The following is a 17030-nucleotide window of genomic DNA, read 5'->3' as shown; positions in this document are numbered from 1 at the left end:
CAACAGTGAGTCCACTGTTGATATAGAAAACACAGTACATATAGACCATGGAATACTATGGAGCCATAAAAATGAAACCATGTGTTTTTGTTTTTTTTTTTTTTTTTTTTTGCAGTAATATGGGTGCAGCCACAGGTCATTACCCTAAGCAAATGAATTCAGGAACAGAAAACCAAATACCTCATGTTCTCACTTACAAGTGGAAGCTAAACATTGAGTACATATGGACACAAAGAGAGGTATAATATACAGTGGGGCTTACTTGAGGATTGATGATGGGAGGAGGGAGGGTGAGGACAAAAACTACTTATTGATTACTATGCTTACTACTTGCATGATGAAATAATTTGTACACCAAACCCCAGCAACACACAATTTATCCATGAAACATTTGTGCAGATGTAACCTCCGAGCCAAAAATAAAAGTTGGAGAAAAAAAAGTAATTAATTAAATAATATAAATTTCAAAGCCTGATATAACAACAATAACAAAAACAGAAAAAATAATAATCAGATGCCCAGGATATATTTGAACATCACTCATCATACAAAGAAACAGAAAAAGTTTTAACTTGAATGAGAAAAGGCAATCAACAGATACCAACACTGATATAACACAAAGGTTGAAATTATTTGATAAAGATTTTAAAGAAGCAATCATAAATATATCTCAACGACTGATTACCACTATGTTTAAAACAAATGAAAATAAATAGAAAGTGTCAAAAAAGAAATCGTAAATATAAAAAGAAGAATCAAAGAAAAACCCTGGAACTAAAAAATATGATAAGCAAAATTCAAACCTCACTAGATGGGCTTAACAGAAGAATAAAGGAGACAGAGAAAAGAATCACTAAACTTGAAGATAAAGTTGACAGAAATCACCCAATCTGAACAACAGAGAGAAAATAGAGTGGGGAAAAAAATGAACAGGAGCTTAGGAAACTCTGGAACTATAATACAAAATAAATATTGCTGTGGTTAGAGTTCCAGAAGGTAAGAAGAAAGAAGGTGAGACTGAAAATGTGTTTTAAGAAATAACGATGGAAAATTTCTCAAACTTGACAAAGGATATAAACTCCATATTCAAAAAACTGAGCAAAACTTAAACAGGATGAACCCAAAGAAATCCAAGCCAACACACATAATCGAACTTCTGAAAACTAAAAACAAAGAAAAATCTTGAACACAGCGTGAGGGAAATGACACCTCATCTATTGGAGAAAAACAAAATGATTCTAACAGCAGCAAATTCCTTGCAGAAATCACAGAGGAAATGATTTAAGTGATGAAAGAAAAGAACTGTCAGTGCCAAACTGTAAAATTATGCTTCAGTTATGAAGAAGAAATAAAGACTTTTGGATACAAAGAAAATCTAAGAGAATTTTGCACGAGCATACCTATACAAAAAGAGTGGCTAAAGGAAATTCCTAAAACATAAATGACATCTTTTAAAAAAGGAATCAGGAAAGAGTAAACAACAAATCTACAGGCAAATAGTCTTTCCTTTTCCTCTTATGTTTTTTAAATTACATTTGACAGTCGAAACGAAACGTTGTAGTCTGTGGTTCTCAAAATATAAAGCAAATATTTAATATTTATATTATATTTAATGTTTATATTTATTAATATTTAATATTAAAGAGGGAAGAGTATAAGGATTTAAGGGGAAGTGAGTTTTCTATTCTACACCCCACCAAAACTAGTAAAATTTCAATACACATACACAGTGATAAGTTATGTATGGATATATAAATAAATATATATTTATACACACATCTACGTGATTTAGAGGAATCACTAAAATTTTTCTACAAAAAAAAAGCCAAAAATACCAATAGATTACCCAAAATTAATTTCTGTTTAAAAAGCTACTGTTGTTCTATTTACATAACATTTTGAAAATTACAATCTTATAGAGACAGAGAATAAATTAGTGATTGCCAGATGTCAGGGATAGTAGGAGGAGGGAAAAAAGTGTTACTCTTGATCTTTGTGGTGGTAGAATAGTTCTCCATATTAACTATAGTGGTGGTTATACAAAATCTACAGATGTGATAAAATGCCATAGAATTAGACATATACATTGTACCACTGTCAATTTCCCAGATCTTATATTGAACTAAAGTGAGATGTAATCATTGGAGAAAACGGGGTGAGAGGCTGTGACTCCTCTGTACCATCTTTGCAACTTCCTATAAATATATAATTATTTCTAAGAAAAGTAAGCAACAAATTACACAGCATACTAATAGGCAAAACCCTTTACCTGGCATGCATCTCTTTTTCCTTTTAAGGAGCCAGCACATAACATTCTAGGAGTTATGGCGCCATTGTAAGCTTGAGGTTCATTGCAAGTTGCAGTGTCTATGATAGTCACCTGTGCTTGTCGAAGATGATTTTGACTGATGCCTAAAAGAAAAAGAAGTCTTTGTATTTGTAGACATACATATATCTTATAAACCTGAAGCAAGTGTTCATATCTATGAATAAGATGGTGATATAGGCTGGGTATGGTGACTCATGCCTGTAATCCCAGCACTTTGGGAGGCTGAGGTGGTGGATCACCTGAGGTCAAGAGTTTGAGATCAGCCTGGCCAACATGGTGAAACCATGTCTTTACTAAAAATAGAAAAGTTAGGCTGAGATTGCACCACTGCACTCCAGCCTGGACAACAACAGCAAGACTCTGTCTCAAAAAGGAAAAAGAGAAAAGAAAAAAAAAATGATAATACAGAATCTTAGAATACATATTTTTAGATCAGTAATATTTGGGAAGATAATTTGTTCCTAACTACTTTAAGTAAAACATTAACTGCCTAGGAAAGGACCACAAGTTATTTAAATAATGTACATTCCATTGTTGAAGATTAGAAGGAAATTTCAGTAGGGGAGAATGATGGCTTTATGATTCTCCAGTCTTCAGAATTGGGTATATTTTTTATTGCTAATCCCTAAAGTGGTCAATTTTCAAAGAAAAGTTCATGGCTATGAGACACATTTGCATTTTTAGACATCCTAGCAGTACTATGACTGCAGCAGTAGCAAATTACTTGATATTAACTTAGGCAGGAAGAAATTTGTGTGTCTCCAAGTTACTTCACTTTTAGTTGGCCCAGGTCATATGACGAAACAACTAACATATTTTGGCATAATGACATTTCATTCTTTAAATGCCATAAAATATCAATTTAGCTTTGACTTGAGTTTCTCTTCAGATGCTCACCATCATTTTGCAGTGCTCCAAATCCTGTCACAAACACTGCATCACCTGGTTGAAACTCATACGATGCATCAGGGAGACAAACTCTATGTACTGCATTTGTATAGGGAACAGGTCTAGAAAGCTCTGCAAGTGAAATATCATAGTCATGTGTTGAGTGTTTATATTTTTCATGGACAATTATTCTGCGGAGACCACGTTTTATTTTTGAAGGGTTTATTGTTACTCCAAAGGAAGCAGTCCATCGGGCAGGGTCCTTATATCTGGGGAGAAAAAAAAAATGAAGAATAAATTTATTTTACCAATGCTACCAGTCTAATAATTTATGTTAAATAATTTAGTCTACAGGTGTAGATTTTTTTTTCTTTTTACAGTTTCTATGTATAGAACTCTTTCTAATTTGAGAGTAAGGCTCAGGGGTCTGACCAGGTGAAAAAAGCTACCATTTCCTATAATATAAATGCCACTCCATAACCAAGTCATTCATTCCAAATTCTAGGGCTTTTTGATATTTCTGGATATCAGTGACTCCAAGGATCTATGGAAAGTACCCTGTACATAATGAGAGAAATGAATATATTCTATGTGCCTCGTGCCCCACCCACAAACATACACATTTCTCTGAAAGCCATAAAGGCCACACAATAATTTAATAAAGTATTACTATTTTATATACTATGGACATTTTGACAATAGGTTGAAGGGTCCTCCATTTCTTGCAATATAATTAGTCAATCTATTCATTTGTACAATTTGCTATTTCCAAATTCTTCATATCATCATTACATAATTCTAATTCTTCATATTGAATTCTTTTCCTTACCATGTGAAATATCCCCCTTAGGGTCAAACCTACAACCTATCCAGATTCCATCTCTGATTCAGATACTCAGCAGAGAGATAGAGCACTTCTGTATGACATCAAATTCAAAGTCCAAAAATGACTTTAGAATTTTTGCTGTCTTCGAGAAACTATTGTGTATTTATCAAAAGATTATTTATTTACATATATTTTGATTCCATTTCAATTTCCAGACTTTAAAACCTCTTACTAAGGTTTACAAATTTTCCACTTTTTGTGATATACACATTATTTTTAATTTTTGCTAAACTCGTATCTCCCAAAATTGATGAGGTATTTTCTTGCGAAAACCAGTGCACTTTGTTCACTCCCAATGATTCTCAAGGTTCAAGACTTACGTTGTAAAGCAGTGAGCAGCACTCACAAGCCATGTGGCATTAATTAAGGTTGCTCCACAGCGGTGGCTCCCATCCCACTGCAGGCTAGCTTGCCAGGGCCATTCACCCTCTTCTACTTCTGTGCCACCAACGATTCTAAGACTCTGACCTGGATATTTACTTCTTCGTGTTCCACAGCCTGTGAAAGAGGGCGGATAGTGGGGAGTACATTGGTGGGTGCATTAATTAGCGGTTGTTTTAAGCGTCAAATTGTGTTGCTATGTCCCAAATTTCTTTTACTTTGTGCTCCAATAGTATCAGTAACTCCTATTCGTTTTGTAAAGTTTATATCAGTTGCTACCCCGTCTAGGATGCTTTCTCTGACTCTCCTGTCTCCAATCTGGATTAGTTATGACTTCCTTGGTGCTTCCAAAATAATGATTTTTTTAAAAAAACACTCTGTGTGCATGTCTATGTGAATAACAAACACATTGTGTGTGTGTGTGTGTGTGTGTGTGTGTGTGTGTGTGTGTGTGTGTGTATATACATATCGACATTGTTTATGACAGGGTTCCTCAACTTTGGCACCACCAACATGTTGAACCATTTGCTTCTTTGTCATAGGGGGCTGTCCTGTGCACCATAAGATCTTGGCCTACATATAGTAGATGCCAGTAGCAATCCCCCTATATTCATGACAAAAAATGCCACAGTGGGGCATGATAGATTGGCCAAACAATATTTCTCTTAGTTAAGAACTGTTGTTTAAGAATGATGTGTTCACAAATTAGTCTCATGCATCTAGTCGCATTAGAGTATGAGGTGCTTTAGGTAGAGTATATCTTATCCATTTTGAATCTCTGTTGCCTAGCACAGTGCTAGCACATAGCAGGTTCCCAGTAAATATCGGTGGCAAGAGTATATGCCATTTATGTAATAAAATTATCTTCTGGTTTTGTGTTTAGTTAATTTTAGAAATTAAAAAACTATATGAGCTGCTAAGCAACACATTTTCTTCCACTTTTTAAGAGAAATATAATGTGCAACAATCCCATAACTATGGAATGTATACTGTAGATCCCAGTGCGGTACTCGACTATAGGAGAAGGAAAGTACTAGGCTTGGAGTCAGCACTTTCAAAATATAGGTGACGATATGATCCATTTTCTTCAGTAATTTTATTAAAATATACCCCAACCCCATAATTTTCTGCACTTTCCATGACATAGGATTAATAACATCAAGATTTAATCTAGGATATAGTGATAATAAGTTTCTGTCTCTAGCTGGAAAACACAACATATAGATTTGTTTTAACTTGTAGATATCTACAAACAGAATATAGATAAGTAAACATTTTGTGCCTCTTCTTTAACAGCTATACAACTCACTTCCACTACACATCTGCCACAGCCTCTCATACATCCACTCGGAAGTTATTTCAATTTTGCTATTCTTTTCTAATAAAGTGTGTCTCCAAGGTATGATAAGGCACCATGAACTGTACATAAATTCATCAAAGTTCATCTGTTCTGTCCCTATAATCAACACAAAGTAAACTTAAATGACCTATAGTGTTAACTTTTTACATTCATGTAATGCCATTTGAAAAATATATTAAACTTACAATGGTTCAGATAGCTGTCTGTTTCTGTCTTGTTGATTTCTGAAATACACAGAAATGGTAAAGAGAATAGGATCAGCACACCAAAATCACGCTATGCATCCAAGTATTTCAAATACTAAAAGACTGTTTGATTTTATTGTAAAACAGTATCTAAAGAATATAAAGAAAGCAACACAGTAAGTTTGTCGTAGACATAGTATGATCATCACGTTGGAGAGCACGTGAAAGATGTGTTAAACTTTAATGAGATAAGAGTCACATAGGTAGTGGATTTATAATGTAAACTCCTATTTCTCTTCCCAGTAACTCTAATTCAGTAGTTTTGTGTTGAAGCTCAAGAATACAGATTTTATATCAGTAAATAAGATGCAGGTAGTCCACAGCCCCTCCATGGGAAATACTACTCTAAACCATAGTATTGATTCCCCAAATGTAATCATACTTTTATTAACCATTATTTCAGATTACATTATTAAGCTTCTAAGCATAGTCCCATTTACCTGAGTAGCAGCTCCATAAATTTGTACTCACTCACAGTTAAAAACAGCATTACCCTTTTCAAATCTTCTTTCTGCTAAGATTTCAGAACGACAGTCTGCCCTCAAATTGTCATTCAGCTCCAGCCAATGACTCCTTAGTCTGTTGACTTCTCACTAGTCACTCTCAAACCCTGTGCAAACACTAACCCAGCCAATAGGTATATAAAACTCTAAAACGCAAACTTCCTGACTCAGCAGAGTTCTAATGACCAAAACTATTCTCTGTATGTAGAAGGATGGACACTCTAAGAACAAAAATATTAATGTTAATTTTTTTCTTTAGTATTTAATAGTGTGAATGAAGTGGAAATCTATATTCTAGAAAGCCTTCTTTCTGACTTCATTTATTCTGGCTACTTGTGGGAAAATGGCAAAAATAAGGAAGAATTTACAACTTATTATTGGTTAATATTAAAAGGGCCACCTCTGATCTCTTGTTTCAAATAGCCTGTTCTCTATCTCAAGCTCTTCCTAGAATTTCAAGCTTTGTGTGTTGATGCTACTGACAAGGTTGGCTTCATGAGTGACTTATACATCTGCACTGGGTGACACACTCACAATGGCCTTGTGCTTGGTACAATGTTCTGCCGTTGCTCACTTAACATTCTTAGTGATTTTATCTTGTAACTTGTGTTTTGAAAATTAAGTTTAATAGGATGGTAAATTATAGGATGGTGAGCAGAGAAGATGTGTACAATAAGTGTGTCCATGGTTTCTTCCCACCTCATTTGCATACATCATTCACAATTCCCTGTGAAATTAGAATTCTAGTGGACCCACAATGAACAGGGGTTCAGCAAGACTCAAGACAAGTACAAAGTAAGTGTGCTATCCTTTCTACTAAGTAAGCAGAGGCGCACTGACACCTCCTGGATACCATGTTTTCTGTTTGAACCAAAACTTGCTTAGAACCCAGAGAAAAGGCAATGGCATTCTAATAAACACAAGTGCACAAAAGATCCTGTCATATCCTTTCTTGTTTCTGTTACTTCTGTGTATTAGCCAACAGCTTTTGCTGGAAATAATAGCATAGAAAGAGAAAGATAGGGAAACCCAGATATCCTTTTCCTTCTAGTCCTTCCTCACACCTCAATAAGCTGAAGGTAGAGAGTGTTGGTAGAATTTGCTCATGTCAACCAGGAAAATAAAAAGAGGTCTGAGCCTTTTGCACTATTTCCATTGATCTCACAAAAACGAAAAACATGTATGTATAAGCTATGAAATATAGCTGCATAATTTCCATGATTTGAAATACAGTTAAATGTACTCATAATGCATTTAAATAGACACTGCGAGATACAGGTAAACTCAGTCATCTACAAATTTATTTTTTTCCCTTAGAATGACAATAATCAGCAAATGAAAACACCATGAGGCCAGGAGCGGTGGCTCAGGCCTGTGATCCCAGCACTTTGGGAGACCAAGGCAGGGGGATCACAAGGTCAGGAGTTCAAGACCAACCTGACCAATAGGATAAAATCCCGTCTCTACTTAAAATACAAAAATTAACTGGGCATGGTGGCACATGCCTGTAGTTCCATCTACTCAAGAGGCTGAGGCAGGAGAATTGTTTGAACCCAGGAGGTAGAGGTTGCAGTGATAGCCAAGATTGTGCCACTGCACTCCAGCCTGGGTGACAAAGCAAGACTGAACTACTGAAGCCTCCTTCCTAAGCAAGTGGGTTGGTTGGCCACTTTAGGCAACTACTTAGATGTATCAGCTTTTGTATTAGCACTTTGTATGCCTTCTCTCTACTTGTTCCTATTCTCTAGTTTCCAGTGCTGCCGTATCCATTACTGTATCCTCTAGCCACATGTGGCAGTGAGCTCTTGCAGTGTGGCTAGTCTAAACTGAAATGTACTATCAATATAAAATTTACACTATATTTTAGAGTCTTACTACAAAAAATGTAAAATATTTGATAAATAATTTCTACATTGACTATTTGTTTAAATGATAATACTTTGGACATATTGGATTGAATATACAAATTATTGAAATTAATTTTACATGTTTATTTTTATTTTTAATGTAACTTCTAGAAAATGTAACATTATACTTGTGCCCACATACTATTTCTATAGACCTGCACTGTTCTAGAACATATGACCCAGCCCTTAGCCAGAACTTAATTTCCACTGAGGATCTCATATTTCTCATTTTCTAATTGTGAGGACCTAACATCACTTGTTTTGTCCTATGTGGCCCTGCAAACAATAACAACAAGAACAACAAAAACTACCTAAATTTTTCATTTATGGTTGTAAATATACCAAATAAGTTTATTACAAATGTTTCACTGGTGAAAAATTTAAGGGAAGAAAATATAGCAAGGTATATTAATGACATTTGTAAACAAATGTGTAAATGGCATGAACCTTTCCATATACCATACACTCAGAACATAAAATGAAAGCAACAAAAAAAAAGAAGAGGAAAATACAAAGCCATTTTCTTCATTAATAATTGGATTCTATAGCCCAAGTACAAAGTTTAATATGAAGAAAACTGCTCAGGAGTTAATAAAAAGCTTGCATGGGAGGCCTAAGTTTAGGGTAGTTTTAGAAATTAAAATACTTCATTAGGACCAATTTAGTTCCAAAGAAATATACTGTTGATGGCAAGAACCCAGAAATAAAGGACAGCAAAAATAAAATTTTTAATGAGTGCCAAGATCAAACCTAACTTGAAACTGTTCTATGAAAAATAAATAAATAAGATTAATTAACTTACTTCTAATTTTAACTGATGCAGGATCTACTTTAGGAGGTCCTGCAGCACCTTGCAGCTTTTCATGTAAGACACGTTGAACAATTTTATTTACAGTTTCAGGATCCTCAGTAGAGCGAAATCTACAAATCAACAGCATATGAGCCAACACTCCATGATTCTGTTGACTGTGGGCCAAAAAAGAGAGAAAGAAAAAAGAAAAGAAAGGAAGAAAAAAGGCAAGCAGGAAGGGAGGGAGGAAGAAAGTGAGGAAAGAAGGGAGGGAGGAAAGAAAGAAAAGAGGAAAGGAAGGAAGGAAGAAAGGAAGGAAGGGAGGGAGGGAGGGAGGGAGGGAAAGAGGGAAGAAAACATAAAAAAAGAAAAGAAGGGTAATATCACAATCTTCATTTTTCTTTATCGCTTGTATAAAATGCACACATAAAATAAATCCATAAATGTTTCCTCTATATTGCTACTGTTTACTATGTGAAGAACCATAAATTCAGCCTCTCTTATAGTAAGCCAATCTGTTCGTGGTCTCCCTTACCATCAAAAGGTTTAGTTAAGTACAGTCCAGTACTATTAATAGTCTTTATATTAATAGCTACTAGACTATTAATAGTCTAGAATAGCTACTAGACTATTAATAGTCTAGTAGCTATTAGTATAAAAAGTCACCTTGTCAATGATTCAAAATTATCAAATACAATGTGCCTTAAATATGAAACCAATTGTGGTTTGGCTTTCAGGTTTTATTCTTGTGACAAGTCTACTTACCTCCTCTGAACAATCTTCAGGCTATCCTAAACAACTCCTAATCCTAAAGATATCATAATGTTTTACCAAATTGTACTGACTTCATGTGGCTGTATTTTCAACACAGAGTATTAATTAATCTTAATGCTATTTGTATGAATTACTACCTTGGAATCATCCCGCCAGCTACTTTACCCACTCCTTTTCATAGTCAGTTCCGGAAGAATCTTAGCCTTTGCTATATAATGCATCAACCACTATTCTCATAAACTGGAAGTGGGAATATAAATTAGAATCTTATTTTTGGAGGGCAGTTTTTTAACTATTAGGAGTTTGAATCTGTCTTCCCTAACAGCATTTCCACTAGAAATTAAATATTCAAATGCACTCATGCATTTGTGCAATGACATACCTATAAACATGTTAATTGTAGCACTGTTTTCAAGACAGGAAAATAATAACAACCCAAGTATCCTAGTTGACATAGCCAGTGGATTCTTTTCCGTATTTATATTACTCAGTAGGAGTATTTGTCAATGCAGACCACACTGTCTTTGAAATTTTTATCTTTTGCATCAGTGGTGCCTCTGTCATGATTTTTCTATTTTCCTACTCTTTCCCTACATCTTAGGTTCCTATATTCCTTCCATCTCCTTAAATATTGTTCTTCAAGCTTTCTTTATTGTCCTTTTCATTCCCTTTCATAATTTTTTTCTCCGATAAATTTACACCCATGCTTTCAAAATTTTGGTTGATCATGAGTAAATTTCTATCTTCTGCTCAGTTCCGTTTTCTTCTACCAAGTCACACTCATTTTTCAAGTTTATATGGTCCTTTAGTATGTAAATTTAACATCTCCAAAATTGGCTTCATCTTTCCAATACACTTGCTCTTCTCACTGTTGCAGTAACAGAAGATGTAACAATGAGTAACAAGATTACTGGAATACAGAGGTAAGCAAATTAAATGGGATTGAGAAAATAGAATTAGTAGAGCTTAGTTATTCATAAAGTGTAAGGGGCCCAGGAAAGGAAGGAGCATTTGGTGACTTCTAGGTTTCTCATTTTTGTGGTCATATTCTCCCTGAGTTAGGGAATTTTCTGTGGAACTTCCACATGAAGATGTGTATACAGTTATAGAAATCAGAAAAATAGTTCAGACTGGAAATAGAAACTTGCATTTCAATAGCATATGAGGCCATGTGAGTGAATGAGGTCCCATTGAGAGGTTAAATTTAAGGATGACAGAAGTAATTGCAGACCCAAGAAAGGGTACAATCTCAAACAACCTAGAGTACAGAATTTTTAGAAGACAGCAACTGAAGTAATGCCTTAGAGATATCAGCTAAGTAACAGAATGGCAGGAAACTTTTAGAGTTTTGTCATTGGAAATAGTTCTTATTGTATTTTTTAAAATACAAATAATTTGTATCATAGCAATATACCTTATTGAAAATTCTTATATAATATTTTTCTTAATATTATGTTCTAAACCTATTTATCAGTGATTGGTTAACAGATGAAATCTTCTCAGCTACAGAATAGAGGTGTGGAATAGAATAAAGTAAAAAAAATTCATTAGTAAGAGAAAGAAGAGCTAAAAACAAACTTGATCTGCTATACCATTTTATGTGGGGCACTACTTACCATTAAACCAAAGAGGTGTGTTAGGTCCCTATCTGTACTTAGTAAGTTTCCCAGAAAACAATTTTGCAGCATAGGCACCAATTATACCTCTGTCCCTGGCACTCATCTTGCAAATGCTTACTTTGGGATTTAAAGAATGAATAAGGGACTTTGTAACCCATGACTTACACAGGACAAGTGTCAAATGTTTGTTGCATTGAATTATATCTTTAGCTCTTCAAATCATATTTATTGCTCAGCAGATTAACAGCTTCAACTTAAAATTCAGAAGTCAGCAATTCAGATTTACCTACCTGAACTTGATAACCTGAGACTTGACAAATTCTCCCCTTAATGGAGTTTTATAAAATGCATTTTTCACCTGTTTGAAAAATATTCAAAATATGTCAGCAAGAACAACTTTCTGAAATTCCACAAACTAATTTAAAGCTTTTTAGAAAATTAAAAAACAAAACAAAACAAAAAACATAAACATTTCACAGTGAGCTGAACTTGAGGTAGCCTGAGGAATCTATTGTGGTTTTCTCAGTGATTTCAACTAAACTCTGTCTGAGGAATGATAGGAGTAGGGAATCTCAGTGGGCCCAGAAGTGCCATCTGCTATATTAATGCTCAGAAAGAGACCAAAGAAAATGAACATACTGTTTCTTGAAAATTAAGAGTGAGCATTTTTACCCTGAGATAAGGACTTTTACTGCACATAGACAAAGGAAATGAAATAATTCTGGCACATAGTACTTGGATCATAGGAATGAGTGCATGACCGTGTCAAATACTTCCCAAACCTAGTGATAAAATTGCCAAGTATCCTGGCTTAATGTACAACCAGTTCAGCACTCAAATGCTCTTAGAAAGGCATTTGAGTATAGGTGAACTGGGATACTTAACCTAACACATCTATGAATTTTTACTCTACTAAAGTGAATGAATGTATTTTGCAGAGACATTTGTTGTTATTCTAAATAAGAATTCTAGGCAACTTAATATTTTAATAAGGAGTTTATGTAATGAAACACTTTAAGAGTTTCTTATTTTCAGTATGTGGATATGTATTAAACACTACATGCTGGTGATTAATAGAAGCAATGAGCCTTTGTATTCTTTCTTACATTTTATTAACTCCTGAATTTTTTTATCCAAGGGCAGTTCCTGCAATTATGAGACAAAGGAGAATAGTACAAGTCCTTTGCATAGGATGATAATATTCACAGGAAAATTTGTATTTAAGGGTTAATTCTTGTACAGTAACTTCAAAACTATAAATTTTAAAGGCATTAAAGAGTCCTATGTATATTCCTTTAGATTTAAATCTGTCTGGATTTTATTTACTTAAATAAAATTTATTTGACAGAATGGCACGAAAAAACAAAGGAAATAGTGACATCTCTTCTTGATCTTTTTAGTTCCATTTCACTTCCTTCATTTTACATATGTATTTAGCCTTAGAGAAGAGCTTATTCAGATATTTCCCTGATTGGGAAATGTGCAAATGTAAACAGTATTCAACTTCTGTCTCAGCAAGGTGGCCAGATCCCTAGGCTTCTGTCTACTGGGCAGTTTCCAGGGTGTTACTTCCATTCTTATTCAGGTTATTGAAACTGGAAGACAATTTGGAAATTATCTAATCTAATAGCTTAATTTTCATACAAGGAAATTTGTCCAGAATGATAAAGTGAAATTCCACGTGATGTATCATTAGTTAGTAGATACCACTGGAGCTACATGTGCCTCCCAGCTTCCCGCTCAGTGTTCTTTCCATCACATTATACCACAAATTACTTCACAGATTACCAGAAAAAGTTAATTAAATTTTCCTTTAATTAATCTGATAATGACAAGAAGTTACCACTCAGGTGCTTGTTTTTTTGGTCCATGCTGCTAATTTTTCCAGTTTCTTAAGTATTTGATGAACGTTGATGTGTTAAGGGTAGAGTTGCCTATCTTTGAATTTACTACAGAAGTATGTACCAAAAGTTGACTGAAGATTAGATATTTGAAAAAATTAACAGACTATTTAGGTATGTGCCTAAATAATTTCAATTTTGGCAATCTTTTGCTCAGATCCTGTTTATTAGAAAGTCTAGGACACAACAAATATATTTTAGGTCACGCTACCATTTCCAGAATTTCTGGACTCTGCTGATAAAGAGTATAGCACCAGCTAAGGAAAGGTGAGTAAGAAGGACTTGATTGAATAGCTAAAGTTTCTTTGGTTCATCCCTGTGAGGCATATTCCCCTAAGTGATGTATCATCTGTTTTGTTTCATATTCCTTGGGTTAGGGCCTCTTTTCATTTTGCAAATACACAGGGATCAGTTAGTTGAATGGATATTTTAGAAGCTAGGATGCTAAAAAACATGGTAAAAAGTGACATCAAATGCACTAAAAGTGGATGAAAAAATTGCTTACCATTAATTCAAGTCTCTGGCTCATTTCTGTAAAATTGTTAGAAGCCTCTCTGCCAAACTCAGCATATAGTTTGTCAGTTGTAAATGACAATGTGCTATAGTAATTGTAGGTCTTCCTTTGATCTACAATGAAAGAGGCAAAATCCTATCATAATTTTTATCAGATGTGTGTAAACATCATTATTTCCCCACTTGGTGGTTGCTAGAAGACTGAAACAGGAAGGAATGCTCCTAGCCAGGTCATCATCATCATCCTGCCTCAGGCTTCATAGTTATCACAAGATAGAAGACAACAACATTTATCATCATGTGATTTAGGGTATGAAAGCTGTAAGAAATGCCTGGTGTTCCTGGAGTATTGTACAAGTACCTCATTGGAGCAGTGTGCTGATTATTCACATGCTATTCATTCCTAAGTAAGCCACAAGAGACAGCAAGTCACGCCATCTGAGCACACAAAATGGGATGGATTCAGAAGCCTCCCAAGAGTCACTGCATTTTATACTACAAATGTAGATTTTCTTTTTCCTTCTATCAACCACACATCAATTCTGGCCACAAGAACTCTAGCTTGAGAAAATTTATTTTGGCAGAAAAGGAAGATGAGGAATTAAAATGCAAGGGATTCAGTAAACAGAAGTTTAGCGAACTAGCGTTGCCACCTGGCATAACCTTCCAGGGACACTATTCAGTTTCACCTGGCTCCCTTGCCACTTCACTTATTTTTTTTCCCACCAACCACAGGGGTTGACTTGTCTGCTCTTCAGCCACTGTCTCTAACTTCTGCATGCAATTTAAGCAACCTACATTTTTGACCTGCTGAAAAGTTAATGTCACGTAACTTTTCCTCTACCCTTCAGTGCATGAAGCAAGCACACAGTCCTCAGAAAATTCATGTATTCATTCAACAAATATTAATGTCAGCCACTTTTTAGCAAAAGACACTGTATCAAGAAATACACTAATTGGTGATCAAGACAATCGTATATTGCTACTATAGGAAAGCAGAGTGTGGCTCATCCAATCAACATCTCTCTCCTCCTGCCTTCCTATTCTTTCCCTCTTCACTTAAACCCCAGAAGAAAAGGAAACTAAGGCTGAACACCAATGTCCCCGGTGCATTCATGTATCTCATTTAATTAACAATAACTCCATGAAAAAGCAATATTATCCACATTTAGCAGACTACAGTCTTGGAAATGTAAATAATTTGTCCAACCCTGACATGACATAGCCAGGACTAACTTCTAAAGTACACACTTATTTCACATGCTGCTTCTTAGAGTAGAAAAAAAAAGCCACTTTTTGAAGCTAGAGGAGAAGTCTTTCATTATATGAAAGTTATGCAAAAAACTAATGGTATATTTCAAGAAAACACCCTGGTCATCCAGAGGATTTAGTGGGACAGAGAGAGAAGCTGCTATCAGACTCTGACAAGGGCTGGGGTGGGACTGATGATGAATAAAAGAGATGGATGGCAGGCTGGAGACACTGAAAGTTCAGTCTCTAGAGTATTAGAGATCTAAGTGAAGGACTTGGAAGGTTTTGCTTTTCCTCCATCCTTCCTTACCTCCCTTTCTCTGAATGGCCAGGGTGACATGAAATTCAGGCAGGTACCTGGAAATATACATAACTTCTAGTAAGGTTTTAAATTTATTGAAATACTGGATAATAACTCACACTATCTCTGTAAACTACTGTTCTATTACATTCGTATTTTTTAACATCTGCCTCATAGTTAACTATAATTTTCTGTGTACTTGTATCCATTCTTCTAGAATTCTGCTTCAAACTTTAATGTAAAGCTAAACCACCTAGGGAGCCTGTTAAAATGCAGATTCTGGTGCATGAGATCTAAAGTTAGACTCAAGAGTTTGCATTTCTAACAAGCTCCCAAGTGATGTTGATGTTTCTGGTAGTTAATCACAGGTTAAATAGCAAGGTTCTAGACAGAACGGTAACAGACACTTCTATACACTTAAATGTAGTTTTTTGATTTATTAGATTGATTTAAAATTGTCATTAGTATAGATCAAAATTGGTCAAATTTTGGCAATTTCATATGCTTCCAACAAATAAACAACTTATTAACTGTGCTCAATATTTTACTTTGTAGACATAAGCATGTCACTGTTAAAACATATTACTAGCTTCCATAAATATACGGTACAAGTAGTGACTAAAATATGTTGGGAATATTAAGAGAAAAGTTAAAAATAAGGATAAACATGAGTTTGTTGGTAATTTTCTAGCAGGTTTGTAATTCTATAATCTGCAATGATGTTGCTTATAACAGATTCATCTTCTGACATCCAAATCACAGAGGGGCAGAAATGTACCCCCAAAGGTCCCAGACACAAACTATACACAGAATTCTATGTTGTCCTCGGCTTTATGAAATGAGAATCAAAATGATATTTTTCCAAATCAGATTACCTTTATCTGTATCTATTTCTGTAACAGATTGTTTTTGGTTTGATTATTTTGGCATTCAGCTCCTAAATGTTCATCTGCCAAAACCACTCTGTTAGTTTACGTTTCAAAACGGAAAGCAGGTCACCAGTAGAAGACAGTAACACACATCACAAGAGTCACTGTTTATTCAGGTGTACTGTGTGGGTAGTGGAAGCTGTGTGTTCAATATTGCTCAACTGATCATCCAAACAACAGGATTCAGGAATAGGTTACTAAAAAAATTCTTGCCAACTTTTCACTGTATGCATATGAGGAAGATTATGAATCTTATAAAACTTGGCTTGGGAAGAGGCAAAGGAGAAGTAGTAAGGGACATTTTCTCTCACTGAGGTGATTAGCCCCTAGTGTTACTAAGAATTTCTTGTGAAGTCAGACAAGCCAAAATATGGCCCAAGAAAATACTATAGGTATGATTCATTCAATTTAATCATTCAGTATTCAATAAACATTTAACAACTAACAGGTGCC

General features: G+C 34.9%; 1 protein-coding gene across 3 annotated transcripts in view; it reads right to left on the bottom strand.

Moving 5' to 3' along the window:
- Nucleotides 1-17030, bottom strand: part of LOC101028844 (transmembrane serine protease 11E) — a 55191-nt gene that overhangs the window by 19932 nt on the left and 18229 nt on the right. For 2 of the 3 annotated variants that reach the window (XR_012516840.1, XM_003931900.4), the window contains exons 3-9: nt 14089-14210; nt 11973-12040; nt 9302-9465; nt 6030-6068; nt 4424-4601; nt 3227-3486; nt 2270-2412 (exon numbers count right to left, since the gene is read on the bottom strand). Coding sequence is in view for 2 of the 3 variants with exons in the window: in XM_003931900.4 (XP_003931949.1) it covers nt 2270-2412; nt 3227-3486; nt 4424-4601; nt 6030-6068; nt 9302-9465; nt 11973-12040; nt 14089-14210 (974 nt within the window). In the remaining variant the exon portion in view is untranslated. The remainder of the gene's footprint in view (nt 1-2269; nt 2413-3226; nt 3487-4423; nt 4602-6029; nt 6069-9301; nt 9466-11972; nt 12041-14088; nt 14211-17030) is intronic. The other variant, XM_074396223.1, reaches the window with a different exon arrangement.

The sequence above is a fragment of the Saimiri boliviensis genome, chromosome 3, assembly GCF_048565385.1.
Source record: "Saimiri boliviensis isolate mSaiBol1 chromosome 3, mSaiBol1.pri, whole genome shotgun sequence".
Lineage (NCBI taxonomy): Eukaryota > Metazoa > Chordata > Mammalia > Primates > Cebidae > Saimiri > Saimiri boliviensis.
The sequence above is the reverse complement of the archived record's forward strand: the minus strand, read 5'-3'. Positions and strand labels throughout refer to the sequence as shown.